The sequence below is a fragment of the Squalius cephalus genome (assembly GCF_949319135.1).
Source record: "Squalius cephalus genome assembly, chromosome: 16".
NCBI classification, from domain to species: Eukaryota; Metazoa; Chordata; class Actinopteri; order Cypriniformes; family Leuciscidae; genus Squalius; species Squalius cephalus.
The window spans coordinates 16,125,440-16,146,013 of record NC_137137.1 but is presented as its reverse complement, the minus strand read 5'-3'; the positions used below and the strand labels follow the sequence as shown (position 1 = coordinate 16,146,013).

At 39.9% G+C, this 20,574-nt stretch overlaps 1 protein-coding gene across 5 annotated transcripts in view; it reads right to left on the bottom strand.

Moving 5' to 3' along the window:
* grid2 (glutamate receptor, ionotropic, delta 2) overlaps window positions 1-20,574 on the bottom strand; it is a 417,868-nt gene that overhangs the window by 133,836 nt on the left and 263,458 nt on the right. For all 5 annotated transcript variants that reach the window (XR_013823893.1, XR_013823894.1, XM_079896932.1 and 2 more), the window contains exons 5-7: window positions 14,566-14,619; window positions 8,993-9,166; window positions 4,528-4,689 (exon numbers count right to left, since the gene is read on the bottom strand). Coding sequence is in view for 3 of the 5 variants with exons in the window: in XM_079896932.1 (XP_079753058.1) it covers window positions 4,528-4,689; window positions 8,993-9,166; window positions 14,566-14,619 (390 nt within the window). In the remaining 2 variants the exon portion in view is untranslated. The remainder of the gene's footprint in view (window positions 1-4,527; window positions 4,690-8,992; window positions 9,167-14,565; window positions 14,620-20,574) is intronic.

Sequence of the window (20,574 nt, the reverse complement as noted above, 5' to 3'; positions counted from 1 at the left end):
AAAATGCAGTTTTTCCTAAATAACTACCTGAACCGTGGCACCGAGGATGAAGAAATTTTTATGGTATGTTGGTCTACTAGACTTTTACGGAAAAATTTCGTTTGGTCCCCGGGGGCCACTTCCCCCCCCGCGCTGGGGCCCCCGTAAATTTTTCGTCAACGATACCAGGGACACCGAAGCACCGGGGAACATGAAATTTGGTGGGCATGTAGCCCCACTAGACTTCTAAGGAAAAATTTCGTTTGGTCCCCGGGGGCCACTCCCCCCCCGCGCTGGGCCCCCCCAAACCCCAAAAAAATGCAGTTTTTCCTAAATAACTACCTGAACCGTGGCACCGAGGATGAAGAAATTTTTATGGTATGTTGGTCTACTAGACTTTTACGGAAAAATTTCGTTTGGTCCCCGGGGGCCACTTCCCCCCCCGCGCTGGGGCCCCCGTAAATTTTTCGTCAACGATACCAGGGACACCGAAGCACCGGGGAACATGAAATTTGGTGGGCATGTAGCCCCACTAGACTTCTAAGGAAAAATTTCGTTTGGTCCCCGGGGGCCACTCCCCCCCCGCGCTGGGCCCCCCAAACCCCAAAAAAGGCAGTTTTTCCTAAATAACTACCTGAACCGTGGCACCGAGGATGAAGAAATTTTTATGGTATGTTGGTCTACTAGACTTTTACGGAAAAATTTCGTTTGGTCCCCGGGGGCCACTTCCCCCCCCGCGCTGGGGCCCCCGTAAATTTTTCGTCAACGATACCAGGGACACCGAAGCACCGGGGAACATGAAATTTGGTGGGCATGTAGCCCCACTAGACTTCTAAGGAAAAATTTCGTTTGGTCCCCGGGGGCCACTCCCCCCCCCGCGCTGGGCCCCCCCAAACCCCAAAAAATGCAGTTTTTCCTAAATAACTACCTGAACCGTGGCACCGAGGATGAAGAAATTTTTATGGTATGTTGGTCTACTAGACTTTTACGGAAAAATTTCGTTTGGTCCCCGGGGGCCACTTCCTCCCCCCCGCGCTGGGGCCCCCGTAAATTTTTCGTCAACGATACCAGGGGAAGCACCGGGGAACATGAAATTTGGTGGGCATGTAGCCCCACTAGACTTCTAAGGAAAAATTTCATTTGGTCCCCGGGGGCCACTCCCCCCCCTCGCTGGGCCCCCCAAACCCCAAAAAAGGCAGTTTTTCCTAAATAACTACCTGAACCGTGGCACCGAGGATGAAGAAATTGTTATGGTATGTTGGTCTACTAGACTTTTACGGAAAAATTTCGTTTGGTCCCCGGGGGCCACTTCCCCCCCCCGCGCTGGGGCCCCCGTAAATTTTTCGTCAACGATACCAGGGACACCGAAGCACCGGGGAACATGAAATTTGGTGGGCATGTAGCCCCACTAGACTTCTAAGGAAAAATTTCGTTTGGTCCCCGGGGGCCACCCCCCCCCGCGCTGGGCCCCCCCAAACCCCAAAAAATGCAGTTTTTCCTAAATAACTACCTGAACCGTGGCACCGAGGATGAAGAAATTTTTATGGTATGTTGGTCTACTAGACTTTTACGGAAAAATTTCGTTTGGTCCCCGGGGGCCACTCCCCCCCCCCCCCCCCCGCGCTGGGGCCCCCGTAAATTTTTCGTCAACGATACCAGGGACACCGAAGCACCGGGGAACATGAAATTTGGTGGGCTTGTAGCCCCACTAGACTTCTAAGGAAAAATTTCGTTTGGTCCCCGGGGGCCACTCCCCCCCCGCGCTGGGCCCCCCCAAACCCAAAAAAATGCAGTTTTTCCTAAATAACTACCTGAACCGTGGCACCGAGGATGAAGAAATTTTTATGGTATGTTGGTCTACTAGACTTTTACAGAAAAATTTCGTTTGGTCCCCGGGGGCCACTTCCCCCCCCCGCGCTGGGGCCCCCGTAAATTTTTCATCAACGATACCAGGGACACCGAAGCACCGGGGAACATGAAATTTGGTGGGCATGTAGCCCCACTAGACTTCTAAGGAAAAATTTCGTTTGGTCCCTGGGGGCCACTCCCCCCCCCGCGCTGGGCCCCCCCAAACCCAAAAAAATTCAGTTTTTCCTAAATAACTACCTGAACCGTGGCACCGAAGATGAAAAAAATTTTATGTTATGTTGGTCTACTAGACTTTTACGAAAAAATTTCGTTTGGTCCCCGGGGGCCACTTCCCCCCCCGCGCTGGGGCCCCCGTAAATTTTTCGTCAACGATACCAGGGACACCGAAACACCGGGGAACATGAAATTTGGTGGGCATGTAGCCCCACTAGACTTCTACGGAAAAATTTCGTTTGGCCCCCGGGGGCCACTTCCCCCCCCCCCCCCCCCCGCGCTGGGGCCCCCGTAAATTTTTCGTCAACGATACCAGGGACACCGAAACACCGGGGAACATGAAATTTGGTGGGCATGTAGCCCCACTAGACTTCTAAGGAAAAATTTCGTTTGGTCCCCGCGGGCCACTCCCCCCCTGCGCTGGGCCCCCCCAAACCCCAAAAAATGCAGTTTTTCCTAAATAACTACCTGAACCGTGGCACCGAGGATGAAGAAATTTTTATGGTATGTTGGTCTACTAGACTTTTACAGAAAAATTTCGTTTGGTCCCCGGGGGCCACTCCCCCCCCGCGCTGGGCCCCCCCAAACCCCAAAAAATGCAGTTTTTCCTAAATAACTACCTGAACCGTGGCACCGAGGATGAAGAAATTTTTTATGGTATGTAGGGCCCACTCTTAAGGGCCCACATCAACCTAGCCCATAATCAGTCATTTGTGATTTGCGCCCCTCCCATAAAAAATGAAAATGCAATATTATTCTGTTTTTATCGCCCCTATCTTCAGTGGAGATGTTCAGAACTGCACCATATTTCATGTGTATGATTAACTTGACATCCTCTGGGGGTATCCTCTGCTAAGTTTTGTAGAATTTCATCCATGGGGGGGGGGGGGGGGGTATAAAATAAATTCATTTATGTGCACATTTAGTGACTGTACACTCATCGGCCTGTAGATGGTGCTGTTGAGCGAAGGGTTGCTGGTTTAGGATGATACTGTCACACACACACATGCAGGAATACAAACAAATGCAAGCATGCACACACACTGACATCCACACGCACAGACACACACCCATACACACATACAAATCCACATGCACAGACACACAAACACACACGCGCACACATACATACACGCACAGACACACACACACACACACACACACACACACACACACAGACACACACATACACAAACACACACACACACACACACACACACACACACACACACACACACACACACACACACACACACACACACACACAGACAGACATGCACATACTATTACTTTTTATAGGTATATACATAAACACGCAATACAGCCAAATTACTCCACGTCATTTATTTTTGTGGAAAGCCAGTGCAGGCCTGAGCGGCGGTCATATTTTGTACCGCGATGCGGTACATCTAGTTATTGACACATCATTCCAAACCCGCATGACATTTCTATCCATTTCTTCTGTGGAACACAAGAAGGAGCATTTTAAAGAATATTCTGCGACACTCTTTCAATACATTGAAACTGATTGGGAGTGGGACTGTAAAGCTATAAAATGACACACAAAAAAATCTTGTCAGGCCAATATGATTATTATGTGTGACAAACAGAGCAAAATGGAAGTTTTTTAATAAAGATCTTGACATGCCCTTGATATGGCTGGTGTACATAGAAGTGGTGATATCTGATCCATCAAAGAATCATTCTTTTGCATTAAATAAAAAAACAATTGATTGATCCACTTCACCAAAATGGTCTGAATGATTCAAGTCCCCGTGAACCGGAAGTTGCAAACGACTTTTCTCCAGTGTTATGACGTATTTCCAAGTGAAACGGAATATTGAACAGAGGGCAGGGTTTTACTTAGCGCTCCTCCTCTCCATCTCTGCTCATAGCAGACTAACGGTTTGAGGGGAGTGGTTAAGCGTTTTCAACCCAAGCCGTCAAACCTACGTCATCAGAAAAAGACGCCATTCCAGACCGGAAGTAACTTTTCAGATTTTGATTAAAGATTACCATGGTAAAAACATTTTTTTTATATATTTACTTGCACGGATTAATTGTTCACCACAAGACTAGTAATATGCGCTAACAAAGTAAATAGGGTCAATTTTGACTTTAATTAAAAAGCGCAAGGATGTTTAAGGTGTTCCACCTTTAAGGTTAAATGGGTTTGGAATGACATAAGGGTGAGTAAATGATTAAATAATTTTGCATTTTAAAGGAAATGTAAGGAAATTTGACGAAATGTGTTTTGTTTTTTACAAAAACGTTTTTAATTGCAAAAGCTATAAAAAGCTATAAATATAATGCATTTAATGCATTGCAATTTATGTACAGTAATACTACTAATAACAGTAAAAATATGAATAAAAATAAAATTGCAATATATTTAGTACATCACAGTTACATCACACCAAAAGTTTAAGTTTGCAAGGCCAGTGGGTCATCTTTACAGTACTGTACCTTCTTCACGGTATCCAGCATAGACTTGCCACCCTGCCAGGGTTTGGAGCCCTTGCGGATGCACGAAAGACTCGCCATGCTGTGCCATTTCCTGTCCTCCAGCTTCCTGTGGAAGGTGTTGGCCAGCAGAAGCACTGTGTCGTAGATGTAGCGGTTGGTGATCTGACGAGATGACAAAAAACAGCAGGGAAACAAAGAAGAAAAAAAGAGAAAGAAACCGACAACGTGAGCACAGAGAGCCAGGGACACCAGATTAATATTCTCTTACAAGAAAAAGATTTATGTCTGAGTGGGTACAGCTGGGATGAAAGGTCTCTACAGTGGAAATGACAACAGGCTGCTCACATTGAACAAGCCCTAGAAGACAGTTGAGTTTAATAAGGAATAGAAAAGACACACTTAACACCTGCTATCTGTAGCATTATTTCTATCCATACATATAGGCTTCAGTGATCATGAATAACAAGGGACAACAAATGGAATGGTACAATAGAACCAGGTCAATTAAAGAAAATCATCTTGACAATTTGATCATCTTGGCAAGGTTTTAATGTAAACAGACAGTTTTGTCCAAAGTATATGTAAACAAACTCGACCAGAAATGAATTTGTATCAAAATATCAATATGGGATCTGTGCATTGAGTCTTGTAGCAAAAATGCATACTGCTATGTTTCTATTTATGGAAAATGAGACACACTCAGTTTATTCAGGAAAATTTTGGATACTCCTCATCTCCATTTGAAACTTAAGTAAACCATTGGTGGCAACTGTCATTTGAAACCAAATGTATACACTACCATTTAAAAATATGAGGTCAGAATCTCGGAATCCAGAAAAAAACATTCTAACAGTTTCCATAACAATATTAAGGAGTACAACTGTTTTCAACCTTGATAATAATACTAACAATAAATGTTTCTTGATCACCAATCTAATAAAATAATTGTAATAATTAATATTAGAATGATTTCTGAAGCATCACGTGACACTGAAGACTTGAGCAACAGCTGCGGAAAATTGAGCTCTGCCATTTAGGAATAAATCACATTTTATTTACAAACATTAAAAAAAAATATATTTCACAATATTTAATTGTTTGTATTTTTAAAAAAAAAATCAAACTTGTATTTGTATATCAAAAAAGTTCATCAAAGAGTTCCTAAGACAAGAACGGGTATTGTTCAAAATTCATGTATAACTTTAATGAAAAGTTTTGATCCACTTCAAATGTTGACTACTGGATATACAGTATATATGGAATTACATGCTAAAATGCATTTAATATTATTTGAATTTGATTTTAGATTTAAAACAGAAAACAATTATAGTACTTTGAAATACAATTCCGTATTATACAAGACAATCAGCAACTTTGCTCATACACAAGCTTTTTAAGGGAGTTAATTCCGCTCTGATCGATTGCACGGCCCATGTGTTGTCTTCATTTTAATGAGAAGGTAATAAATAGAGTGAAGCGGCCATTAGGTTTCCATCGTTGTTTATTAACCCGCGCTGCACTGCATACTTGACACTGTATTGAGTGTCTGAGTAAATCCAAACCATGTTGAAAAATAGCTGAGAAAAACTAGCCTGGTTAAAACCAGACCATTCTCAGTAGTAACTGAGTTATGGTCTGGCAAAGCTTCATTGTTAACTCATTTCCAAAGGGGCGTCACCAACGGACGTCGCTCAAATGCCTCTGGGCGCAGTTGGATAGACCTAAAACCAATCAGAGCGATCGTCATCGTGTAAAGCCATATGCTGCGTCCCAATTCGCCTAAGTTACACTACGCCATAAAAGTATGTACTCTTTTTGTGAAGAAAAGGTATTTACTTTTGAATGTGTAGCAAAAAAGTAGGCAAGCTTTGGGACATACTACTTCGTCATCTTTATCGGACGGATCTGTCGCGTGCATCCTGTCACGTAAACTGCCCTGTCAATCATCTTGTCACAGTTAAAATTCTCTATTAAATCTCATTTAATTTCCTACCGTTTCGGAGAGAAATGTAGTAGCACGTTCATCTGCCAGTGGGTCTTTCATGGAGACTGTCCTCATGTGTTTGCAATTTGAATATAATAATGCATTTAAAAGTTGCTGCGCTTCACCAACGGACGTCGCTCAATGGGGGCAATTGGATAGACCTAAAACCAATCAGAGCGATCGTCATCGTGTAAAGCCCGCCCCAACGTTTCTGATTGGTGCCGCGATTTCGACGGATTAGAAATGGGCTTGAATGAGCTCTTTGCCAGACTACTTGCAGAGCAAATCTAAATTTGCCGGAAGTTGTCTGGGTTTTCCCAGGCTAGAGAAAAACCTTTCGTCATCAGCTTTGCGTTGCCATAATTGTAAAAAACGCAATTCATCAGGTAAGCTTCACATAGTCGCTTAGAAAAAATAAGCTCACCAGTAATCAGAGAAACACAAAGAAAAGGCTATACTGATTATGTTAAAAGTCACACTCTGTTGGCTCCATCAACAGGCATTTGTAGGTACGCTCCACTATAAGGCTGTAATGGCTTTGAGAGCCACAAAACTAACTGCAGTATATGTGTACATCGGCTTTAAAGCATACTGTGTCGATGGGGATGACACTCTCATCTAATGTTACTGGCGTACATGGTGGAGTTAAGACGAGATCATACTCCATTTTTCAAAGGAATGGGGTTCGACATCCCAACACAACACTAGTGGTGCTTGTATTTACACTTCCTGACTCCCAGAAAACAACTCTCCGTCTACCAGGAGAATGGCGAACAAAAAGACCAATGACCCAAAGAAGCAGACTTGACAGGGGATCCACAAGACTACCAAGGAACAGCGTTTTATTTGTCAAGCGTTGTGGCTTTTCCCTGTTTGCTGTATTTTTTCATCTGCAAGAGAAGAAACAAAAAGGGCTTACTTATTGATTTACCTGTATGTTTCATGTCTTAGACACAAAGTGAAATGGCATAAGATGCTGCCGTTTTTGGGTGGGCTTTTTTCTGGGAAGGCCATTTCATGATAGAGCATTTGCAGAAGGAGTTGAGAACACTGAAGCAACAAAGCTGCCAGTGCCAAAGGGGCAAACAGAAAAAGACTGGGTTAAATTCAGGGGGGAGAAGATCGGCTGACCAGGGAAATCCATTAAGTCTTTTTGAAGTGCAGGAGTTAGTGGGTCTCTCCAGGGAAGGTGATTGGTGGTTTAAAGGGAACGGGAAGTGCAAAGGGGTATTCCAAAGGGAGGGTGGGATATATGTCAAGAAAGAGGGATGTGATACGCTTCAGAGCAGGGCAAAATTGGGCTCTTCTGGGTTGGACTCCTGACCACTGAGCAGAACTGAATTCTTAATGTCAAACACGTCCAGCTTATACAGTAGGCATTCAACACTACACAGGGAGTCTTTGTCCCCCCATATCTAACATTCTGAAAATAAGAGCTGAATTATATTATATCTCAACATCTTTCTGCCATTTGATGAAATTCAATAAATATAAATGCCCCAAAATGCATGTGGACAAACAATCAAATAAATAAATAAATACACCAAAATTTTCTTTTCAAAATGACCTTTTTCAAATTATAATTTAAATAATACTTTTCTTCACTTACAAAGAAAGGTGACATTTATTTTGAGTATAGTATAATTTGTTTCCAATTTGGACTTGCCACTTGGATTCATATTCTATGAAATATCAATAATTATGTTTTTTTTTCTGAAGAAAAAAAAAAATACAAAAACAATTTCAACCAAACAGCCATTGTAGCCAATATTATTTTATGAAAGTAAAAATACTGTAAAACATTATACAGACTATTTAATCATTTTCAATGTATGTACTGTACACCAATAGCAATATGAAGACCTCTAATGCCATTTTTACAACTGAATTTTTACAAACTGAATTATAGACACTATTAAAACATCTCTGTTAAACACTCTCACATTCACAAGTCACAGGACAAGGAACAATAAATGATAAAACAAAAATGATTAGAATCACTGTGATATATCGTGAATATCTGAAATATCGTCTGGTCTTGCTGAAAATATATATTTGCCTTGTTGATACCAACATACACCCACACAACTATGAATTAATATTGAGTAGGGGCTTTGAAAGCGTGTATTGATATACTGTGCAATGTTTTCCAGTATTTAATGCGGCTGAATACACATCACATCTGTACATTTCTGTTGTCATTTGAGAAAATTTACATGTGAGAAAATACATTCAGTTGGATAAATCGTAGAAAACAGGAATGGGACCCACAGGCACAATGAAAAGAACTAAAAACTCAACAAAACAAGATTGCTAATTTTCACACTGACATTTTGTAGTTTTCTTAGGAAGTTAGCTCACGGGCTAATGATGACAGTTAATGGACACAATCAAAAGGGAAATGAAGGCATTCAAGGCAAATGATTTATGATTAACTTGAATGGACATGAATAAATGTGAGTATGGGGGAATGAATCGCACCTCTAACATCTGTGCCTTTGGGTCTTTGGGGTCGCAGAGGGATGTGTTGATGCGGTGGTTGCTCCTGACGCAGCGCTGGCTGTTGTTCTGCGGGAAAGGAAAGGTCTGTCTCACCAGGGTTAGGCGACCTATAGATTTCATCACCAGCTCTTGCACATCCATGTCTGAAATCTCCTGCATCCCGTGAGAGGAAAAGAGCAGAGAAAGAAAATATAATGTCAAAAGAAAAGAGAGTTTCCATGTGCAGTGTAAATAGGCTACAAAGATAAACAGCATCTTGCTGAGAAGACTTTCACACTTGTTTCACACTTGAATGGAAAAGAAAGAGCAGATGTAGGACCAGGGAAAATATTACAATCATGATTTTCACTTCAGTAAATAAACTTTTGGTTGAGAGAAAGAAAAAGGGGTAGAGATTAAATATGAAACAAAATGTAGCAACCAAAACATTACTACCAGTTCTCTTAAACTTTATTTTCTTACTCTACAGGTGACTGTAGATATCCATCTTTAATTATTTCATATTTACTTTAACCCCCGGTTTCACAGACAAGGCTTAAACCTAGTCCCAGACTAAAATGCATGTTTGAGCTGTTTTAACTGAAGGCAACTTGCACTGGCATATCTTAAAATATGTCAGTGCCATTGTTTTGTCTCAAGATGCACACCAGTACTGTTTTCTTTCTTCTAAGACACGCTTATAAAAATTACTTAAATGTCCTAATTAAACAAAGGCCTAATCCTGGCTTGATCTAAGCCCTGTCTGTGAAACCAGGCCTAAATCAAAAAGGTCTTTTTTGAATGCTTGTGTTGACAAATTACACAATTTCTATACAAGGACCATTTCAACTGCATGTCATCTGAAAATATTTACTTAGCATGGACTAATCGACAAAAGTTTAGCTTAATTACATTACATTAACAATTGATATGTTTACCGATCAGAAAATAATAATAAATAGCTTAACAACAAAGTATATAATGGATTAACTTTCTTAAATATTATATCTTAAAATATAAAAAAAATCACTGTACCAACCAGGGTCACATAATAATCCCACTATCAGGGACAAATTTCCACAAAAACAAGAAATATGACTCCGATATTAAAAATGTGAATGTGACGATCTAGCAGTGGGTTTAAAATAAATTAGATTATAAAGTAATTAATAGTAATATTTTACAGTACTTTTTCTAGAGAGTGTTTATTCAGATTCTGAATTCATTTTATGAAATGATTGAAATTAAGTTAAATGGACAACACTATATTTTTATATGGTTAAAAAAAGCCCTCACCAAGGGGACAATTTGTTCCAGTTAAACAAATGTTGCTCCTTCATTAAAAAAGTTAATACCTGACACTGGTTCTGACACACAAACTAAACTTTCTTCACACATGGTTGAGTTATCCTCTCTCATCAAGTCAAGGTCAAATTCTCCAGTCCCCAGTTAGCTAAAAATTGGGTCTAATTTAAATACAAGAAATATAACTACATAAAAATCATCATTAGTATTACAATTATTCTCATGAATGGGCATTCAGGGTACTACCAAAAGGCAGAAAGACATGACCGCGTGCGCTCGCGTGTCCTTGTGCAGCCTTGGGAGGAATGATTGCTAATTTTAGCCTGAAGACATCTTTTCCACAGAAGGGCAGAGTAAAGTGAGCGAGCTGGGAATGATGTGATGAGAATGGACAGGGAACGTCCCCCAGTGAAGGTAGACTTCAGAGCGGCCAAGCTGTTCCCTCTGACAGCCTTCACTTTTGAGTTTCATTCTCACCTGCAAAGCTGTGATTGCTGGTGACTGGCTCTCATGAAGTACGTCATTAAATCTGAACTTGTGGCACACCAGCGAGGAACTTACTTGGAATGTCGAAGCCGTTCAGCCTTCAATAAGATTAAAATTAAAGCTGTCTACAACGCAACCTGCTATCTGAAAGGTAATTTGATGGTTTCTGATTGGACGAATCAAAATCTTGCCTGAAGCACAGTTGAACACTGTCAAACGATGTTTGTGCTGCTGTTAATAATGGGGTAAGAATGATGGCGAATAATGTAGGAGGCATCACAAGAGGGCATGTGAGGCCTTTATAGTGTGCTGCCCAACTTTTAAGAGCACAAGGACATCACGCTTTTACAGACCAGAAAATACTGACACTGAGTGGCTTATTCTACCCCCGGATGACAAACGCAAAGGCCCTTGATGCTTAATTAGGAGCTCTAAATTAGAATGACACAAATACGAGCCTACAGGGTTATGGCCCAATTTTAGGGTTCAGGTTTTGGCAGCTGCTTGTTTTGTCCCCAATGACTGCTGTCAAGTAAGGCCAACCGTGAGCAATGTATGTCCATACAGGGACATGTCAAGGTAACGTCATGTGCCTTTGTGTTTTATTTACGAGGACATAAAACTTTCCTCAGATGCTCTAAACTCTCCGCCTGCCTAAAGTGTCCTAGTAGTCTGACAGCTTAAAAAAAATGATCCGAAAGGTTACTTTGAAAAGTCTGAAATAATGACAAATATACAAAAATATATATAATCAGTTTATATGATCAGAGGAAACTGACTTGCCATTTTTTGAGCAGCTGAAAGATCATTTGATCTTATACTTACTTTCGTAAAGGGTTAGTTTACCCAAAAATGCCATCCTAGGTATATATGACTTTCTTCTTTCAGCCAATCAGAGTCAATAGTCCCCAGTCAATCAGTCCCCCCCCCCCCCCCCCCCCCATTTTGCTAATGTGCCTGCCTTTAAAGCCCTATTCGCACGGGATAAGTATTACCTGGTGACCTCTAGTCATTTGAAATAATTGCGGAGGTTGCCTGTGATCTTAATCCCGTGCGAATCGGCCATGTCTGTAATTTGTAAAAATTCCCCCGCAAAAGACCTACCATATTTCGCCGAACACAGAGGTCCTGTGATAATATTAGTCCTGTGCGAATCGGCATCTCTGTGATTTGGCAGGGTCGTTTATAATTTTTTCAAGGTTTTTGTTTTCTGTGCCCTTTTTTATCCATCTTTCGGGAAGAATGGAGGCTGCGTTTGAGTGTTTTGATAGTATTTTGGGTGCTGAGTCATATCGCTATACACCATACAACTATACAATTTGCAGAAAGAGAAAGCTGAAAACCATGATTAGATGGAGATGAATGACATGTATAGCAGCATGCGGTAAGGAACATTATTCTGTTTATGATATATCATACAGCTAGACCTAAAATAACGACAAGACATTTCCAAGCAATAGCCTATTGACATCATATCCGGGAGATAAGTCAGTAAATTCAAGTAAAATCACAGGCTTCGCTTATCCTGTGCGAATGCGCCACACGAAATTCAGATGTGGGTAGGTCATTTCTAAATCACACGAGGTCCCCAGATAAGACTCAAGTAGCAGCTGTCAATGTCCTGTTTGCATGTGAAATGAGACCGAGTTCTGCTGCATGGACTGTCGGGTCCAATATAATTGAGGACCTTAAAAATAGGTGATGCGATCTGGGAAAACCCGTCTGATGTCGCGCTGGTTCGTTTTTAGTATGGTGTAAAAATAAGTTGAATGTCAGTTTTTTTTTTTGTCAAAATTGGGTTTTCATTAAATAATTTTTCTATAACATCTTGTCTATCATCTCTGAATATATATTGGCAAAATTCACTAGTTTAGTGCAGAAAAATAGCGATTTATAGTGGCAAGCTGAAAAGACTGTGTCTTTCTCTTTAAGAACATGCACGTCGACGGAGGTGCAAAAAAAAAAAAAAACATTCGAAATCCTTCTCTTATGGTGCGTTCAAGTCCTCCAGGGAAGTTCGTACTTACGAGGTGGGAAGTCGTGTTTATGACGTCATGTGCGTTCAAGTCACTTTCGTCAGAGTAAGATGGCGGTGTAATTTCTCTTAATTAATTACACAAAAATAGAGCAAGTTTCTTAAACTCTAGTTCTAGAAAATGAAGAACAAAGAAATGTGCATCAGGTGTGCTTTGTTTTTTTATGTTTTTAATTAATTTATGAAGCCACGTGCAAACTTTATCGTTACATATTAGGCTACATTGTATAATAATGCCATCATATTCTGTGCAGGCAATTAGCTTACTTCGCTGTAAATAGAAAAGTCAAGCAATATCACTGCTAAATACCTTTAAGTATTGTGGTATTCCGCCATGTTTCTCAGTGACACGCCCCAAACTCCCGAAAATCCCGAGCTTCCCACTCATATTTACGACATTGTGGTGGCGTTCATGTGCGCTCAACTCATAAATACGATCTTAACGAGATGACTTGAACGCACCATTAACACTACAAAGGCAGTTCACCTATCAAAATAAACCACATAACATCTAGAATAAAGGTATATCAATGCGCATTTCCTGCCAGTCCTGTGTAAACTACAACGACACGTAAGTTTTTTTGTGTGTTTTTTTATCCAAGGTTATCATGAGATGCGGACATTGCGGAGAGGAGCACAAGAGAACAACGGAGTCTGAAGTAGCTGCTCGCTTAAAAGGTCTTGCTCGCCTCTCAATCGTCCAATTTCAAAACGGTTTTCACAGAATGAATTTTGAGTTCGCAAGCTTTTGAATGATACCTAATCTATGATGATTACTAAAATATGTGATGTGAAAAAAAGGCAATAAAAAAAGCGCCCCGCTAGCAAGACATGACAGTTAATTAAACCTGTTTTTCCTCAAAATTCCGTTCCTGAAAATCATAGCGATCAGCCGACTTCAGATAACCATAACGTTTGTTACCAACAAACGATGAAAGAAATAAAAACAGATTTGGAAAGGGCTTGAAACCAGCTTTAATATGGTATCAAAACTGTAATAAGTAAAATTTCACCATGTGATGGGTTTTCCCAGATCGCATCCCATATGCAAAAAAATTAAGCCAAATTTTCCTAACTTTGTAAAAAATTGCACAGTGGCTGGTGCTACACACATCAAGGAACAGCAAATGTTTGTTGGACTTACACTAAGTTAGTTCTTCTGGTCTCAGCAATAACAGAATAAATAAAAAATACCACAACATTACTGGTTAAGCCTAGTTTCTAAGCATAGAGTCTAGCCGGCTTCAAACTGTTGTAATTCAGAACAAGGTTTTTTTGGCCTGGGAAGTGAATTTGTTACAGTACAGTTTCAAAGTGCACTGAAGTCCATTATTTAAAAATACCAATAAAACTGATTTGTATGGCCTTTTTAAATAAAACCAGAGAGATTAATAGAGGTTACCATAGAGATTGACTTTTAAGCTATTGAAATGGCTATAATTCAGGCAGATGGGTTCAAAGTCTATATCTTCATTGTCTTCTCCTTGTCACAGGATCATTTTGGAAAAATGTTTTATTCGTTAAGGAAAGCGCTGAATTATTTTGGAGCGCTACTAGCTTCTTGCCAAATCTAATTTAAATCATTGTGCTGTAATTTGTCCTTATCTGGCCATCTTCTTCAGGCTCAGAATGAGCCATTGTCCGCCTCTCATTTAGACAAATCGGTATGTAAAGATGCAAATATATTCAAATGTGCTTACAAGAAGAATAAACTGGATTTCTTACAAAATTGTTAGAAAGAACCCACCTCATTTATGATGATCCAGTGACAGTCAAAAGCCACGAGATTGGTTTCCACCACCTAGAGAAAAAGAAAGAAACATTTAGCCACTTAGAAACTGAATTATTTGGAAGGGAGTGAACTGTCTCCTCCAATCATGTGTTTCATTTATTATAAAAGCATTGACAGCTACAGGGTTCCCATTGAACTTTCAATGATTTCACTTCAAAGTTTTAATAGGGGACAAGACAAAGGTTTATGAAATTAATAAACAGAATAAAATTGGCATCCATAACAGAGGCATAGTATTACAGCCTGTAAAAATATCAGTTGTATATTCTCTGTCTGTCCCCATATGTATCTACACACTGTTCTTCCCATTGTGTCTGATCTTTGCTTCTCTCTCTCCACACCAACACGACACAAGAACAAAGTACCCTTCGCCAATGTTTCTCCTGCCCACTGAACCAGCACCGCATTTCATTAACCATAATTGTTTAGGTGACTAAATGTGGATGTCATAAAACATTTTGGTCATAAACAAAGGGAACAGCAGGAGAATCTGACGGCTGGAACAGCGTTAATAGTGTTTTAATCTTCCACAAACACCTAATAAACTTTATAATTACTAAAGAGACAAGAGGCATAAAAAATGTTCATCAATTGGTACAAGAAGGCTGTAGCTCTGTGGGCTTTATGCTGGGGGTCTTCAAAAACACGTTGGGAACAATTATTTGCCCCTTTTATTAAATACTTTTTGCAACCCCCTTTTTCCAAGATAACAGCTCTGAGTCTTCTCCTAAAATGCCTGACGAGTTTGGAGAACCCCATGTGTAAAATGAAATACTCTGCTGTATCTTTAATGCTGTGGGCATTATTCATTTTCTGCCAGAGGTCCTGGACATCTTGTTCAGATACAAGGCATCATGGATTTGATCAAATACCAACAAATAAAAAATCAAAACCTGACAGCTTGTGCTAGAAATCTTATAACAGGCCATGTTTGGATCTTCCAACAGGACAGTGATCCAAAAACAAACATCGAAATCAAAACAAAAATGGGTCACTGAGCACAAAACCAAGCATCTGCAATGGCCACCCCAGTCCCTGACCTGAACCCTATAGAAAATGAGTGGACTGAACTGAAGAGATTCTGTATGGAGGAATGGTCTCTGATCTCTTGTCAGGTGTTCTCCAAACTCATCAGGCATTATAGGAGAAGACTCCTTTTGTTATCTTGGAAAAAGGAGGTTGCAAAAAGTATTTAATAAAAGGTGGCAAATAATTGTTCCCAATGTGTTTTGGAGAAATACATTTATTTTATAATGTGATTTTCCCCCCACTTTCAATTATTTTACTTAAATAAAAGGTTAGATTTTTGTATTTAAATTTTTTTTATTTTTTTCAAAAGGATAAACAATGCAGATTAATTTTTTACAGCCATCTTTGATCATATTTACCAAGTGGGCAAATAATTCTGACCAGCACTGTAGATAGGAGAGACTGGGGAGTGTTGTAACACATCTGGCTTTTAACTTGTAGTTTTTTTTAACCTTGTGACTTGAACTGATATTCCAACTTATACTCAAATTTCCCATATTTATCTGCAACAAATTAATTCAGAATTAAACTGCTTATCACTAAACCATGTTAATGAGTGCAACAAAGGTGGGTGGTAACACTAATAAAAAATCATGTCATTCCTCACCACCACACTTAACCTCATTAAGATTTTAATAAATTAAAAAAAAACTTAAATATTATACACATTTTAATCCAAAACTACATATTAATTAAACAGAAAAAAAAAAAAAAAAAAAAAAAAAAAAAAGACTTTTTCATGCTTCAGAGAAAAAGCACATTTCTAAACTGAAAGTATTAAAACACCCCTAGTCTTATCTACACAAGCAACATTAGCTTAGTAACTGATGTTTAAATTACCTATGAAACTCTTTAATCAGCCTAATATGTTAACAAGAAGCCTTCATCGAGAAAAAAAAGTACATGACCACCTTTTGACACTCAATTAAATGCATTTGAAATCTTAAGTACATTAAACTTAAAATATGCTGTTTTTTCAACAATACAAAATTAACTTTTTTAGGGCAACGAGTTTCCATAAATTTTTTAAGTTCAATCAACCTGTAAGGGCTTACAGTGTAGACATAAAGTGGGCGCTGTTAGTATTAATGACATGCAGAGGCGATCAGCCCTATATGCACACTACGCAAGTTGCGTAGGGCTCCGCAAATTACTCAAGGCCCCGCCTCCCCCTCGTGTCAAAGCGCATCAATCAAAGTTTGCAACTTCGATGAGAAAAAGTTTACAACATCGATGAGAAAATTAAGCGGATCCTTCAGGTCACGAAAAGAGAGAGAGAGAAAAACACCATGAGAGTGAATTGCGGGAACAGCAATCAGGCAGACTTGTATTCTCTCCTCTCCAAGATTGATGTCAGCAAAGAACAGTAAAGTTAAGTTGATGTGCATCTCTCTCTAGTCTGTCTGTCTAACCCAGCTGGGCAGTGCATCTTTTGGTCTGTCTGTGTCTTGCTTGCTAATGCCACTTCCAGGGCTGTGTTCTGTAACTTTGTGCCTGACAAAAAAAGTGAGAGTGAAATACAACTATTTATTACGTTTGATAAACGACAAAGGGCAAAGGTGTTTGTTTATAAACTGCAGCTAGGAAAAGATAACCGCGTCGCTCGTTGACATGCGTTCATATGCGCATGCACGAAATGTAACGTGCCCTTTCCAGCAAAAAATCTGTGGGGACCAGGACAATATGGGCTTGATGGCACTCCTAGTCCTCATTATAGACTCACATACTTTTAAAACAAGACAATGTTGATCTAGTCTCCAAGTCAGTTTAGTTACAACTCTGCAATAAAGCAAGATGCAAAGCAATGTATTGACATTGACTATTGATTTATAGGCTATACTGCATTTAAAATGTTGATTAGCTGGACATACTGGTCAATATGGATGCACATCCCTCAGTAAATAATAACCATCAAGTATTGCTTTTATCATTTAAAACACAGTGACATGCTATGGCAAGCCATTTTAGCTTTTATTCAGTCACAGGATGCATTTTTTATATCAATAATTAAATTTGTACTTTTTAAAATGTGAATTCTTGATATTAAGAATGTACTTTTTCTAGTAACTGATATCCGGAATTACATTTTCATTAGTACTAGTTAAAGGAGGGAGGATTGTAGTGGGAGCACTGGGGTGTCAGGTGTGACTGTGTGGCAATGGCAAATGGTTTACATGGCTCATGGGTCAGGTATGAGGGCCCCTTAACAAAATTTTGCTTAGGGCCCCAGGGAGGTCAGGATCGGCTCTGATGACATGGCCCAATCTTGTTGATGTCTGAGGCTTTATGAGGTCATTATAGTAACTCACAAAAAGTGTATGTGACTGTGCATATACAGTCAAAAGTTTGACTCCGAGGCAGATGGTTCAGCCTAATTAAAGCATTTGGCATAACTTCTACTAGACTAAGATGCACCTCTAAGGCTTGTCCTAATGCCAAGAAAAAGTTCAAGGTTGTTACAGAGTGTGCTTGACCCGATCAAATATCTCTCTATATTAGACGGTAAAATGCTAAATATTTGCATCCATCCAAGCTGCATCCATGCTGATTTTTTTCTTTGTTGAATATGCAATTTAAGTTGATGGTGAGAGTTGTGCCGTCCATTGCCAAGGAGGAAGGTATTGATTCTGGCAGCGAGCTGAAAGTTTGCACAGACGAGATTGAGATGCTCACACTGAAATCTAGGAAAATCCTTAAGCAAAAGATCTGTCCAAGTTAAACAGAGTCATCTCCAGGGCAAAATCAGGCTCAGGAAATTAGCAAATAGACCTACATGTCTGATGTTCCTTAAAGGGATAGTTCACCATTTTCACCACTTTTTTTCTTCCATCAAACACAAAAGGAAAAATGTTAAAGAATGTACTGTGAATGGGAAATGGGGTCTGAGATTATTATTGTGTGAGTGAACATGATCATCTCTTCCTCTTTTAATACAAGTTACAGAATAAACATGAATGAACATCTGAAGGTATGCTGAAAGATACAGCACAACTAACCGAAACATATGGTATCTGATTTAATCGCTCAATCAGTGTTTTAGCGGCAGAAAGACATTAATAATTTCCGGACTGTATTGGTACATACAACTACCAATGTATTAAAACCTTACCAGATTTTTATTAATAAAACAGCTTGTAAACAATGTCACATAGCATTTACCTCGGGTAAATCATTCAGTGTCCACAGCTTGTTAGTTCGCTAGAGAAATGAACTCTATCGCTAAATATATGCACTAAAATTTAATTAACGTAACGACAGTAAACCACTGTTTAAAAAAAACAAAAGCAATTTTATGTTTAGTTTTCTCCCCCCTGCTGTACCAAACTGTACCGTGACTTCAAAACCGAGGTACGAACTGAACAGTTGTGAGTACCGTTACACCCTCTACAACTTAATTCATTTTGTCTGTTAATTTAAATTTAAGTCTAGATTTATTAACATTGGCCCATGGAAATATGAACACACTTGACCGAAAAAAGTGCAGGGAAAAGTTTACCCTTTAAGTGAGGGTGACACGTTTCCCTGCATCCCCAGCGTATTATACGCCCATATGTTATGTTAGATAAAATGGTCCCACTATGTAGTAACCTAAATTAATCATTTGATACAATGCACTCATGATTTTACGATTTACTTAGGCCTATATTTTTTAAAATACCTGCATGTAATTAATCTCTATAATTACATCTATAATTACTCTGTTGACCATTCCCTTACCCCTTAACCCACCCTTAAACCTACCATACCACCAAACCTGTCCCCAACCTTACCTGTATCCCTCCTCAATAGAAGCAAAATTGTTTTGCAATACAACATAAACACAATTGTACAACGACATTGTACATATTCTTTTAGATAACTTGTGTGAATTTTACCGTTTAGGCGCAAGGAGGCGTGAAAGAGAATTCGTTTTATTATTTGCACGCTGTATGAGACGCGCAGCTGTGTGCGCACACAAAACTTCTCACACATTGTGCACGAGTTCTAGCCTGACGTCGTCATACTCAGATTCTGGTCAGAATGTGAGTCTGATACTGGTCCATTGAGCTTTGATTATGGGGCGTGTTTCAACCGAACCAGGAAAGAAAATGCCTCTGCACTCAATTGGATAGACCTACAACCAATCAGAGCAATGGAGTAAGTTTTCATTCATGTTTCCGATCGACAAACGCCTTGATCGCGGTTCTCTTTTCCTCTTTTAAAATGAATGCGCTGTCGATATCTTCTATAACAGACGCGATGGCGGAATCTACACATGATGTTTCATAAACAAAGTTCGGCAGGAGCACGTTCACATAATCAATCCAATCAACTTGTCATCAAACACAATGTCTACACTATCAGCATGAGAGGAAGCATATTATTCACTCTGTCAACTCACCTAACATTCCTTGACAGTTTTCAGCATCCCTCCACTCACTCTCGGCTTGTCCTTCCACAGCCAGGAATACGGGGGAGGTACTTTGGGTTCGGGCCGAATACCGAGCCCGGAGCCCTCTCCTCAGACAGCACGCCAAATATGCATTTATTCTATCTGACTTATTTGTAAGCGTGAACTCGTGAAATCTCAATTCTCCAGCGGCAGTCATTTGAATTCAACCCAAGCGCTCGTTGATGACGTCGATGATTACGTTACCGTTGCTCATCTGTCCATCATCGCATAAAGCCCGCCCTGACAATTTGATTGGTCCGAACAATTTTTGTCCGGGCATAATAGCTCCTCAACGGATCGAGTCCAGACCGAACTTCCCGACCTAAAAAATTTGTGGGCGGGGCTAAGTTCGGCTGGCATCCAGGCTACACGAGTTCTCTTCAGTGCTTAAATTGGTAAGGCTTGAAAATTCATGCAAATGATAAACTTCCGTGACCATGCAGCACTGGTCCGATCGGGACAGTGAAAGCCGCACCTGCATCCACCATGTTCAGCACAGAATG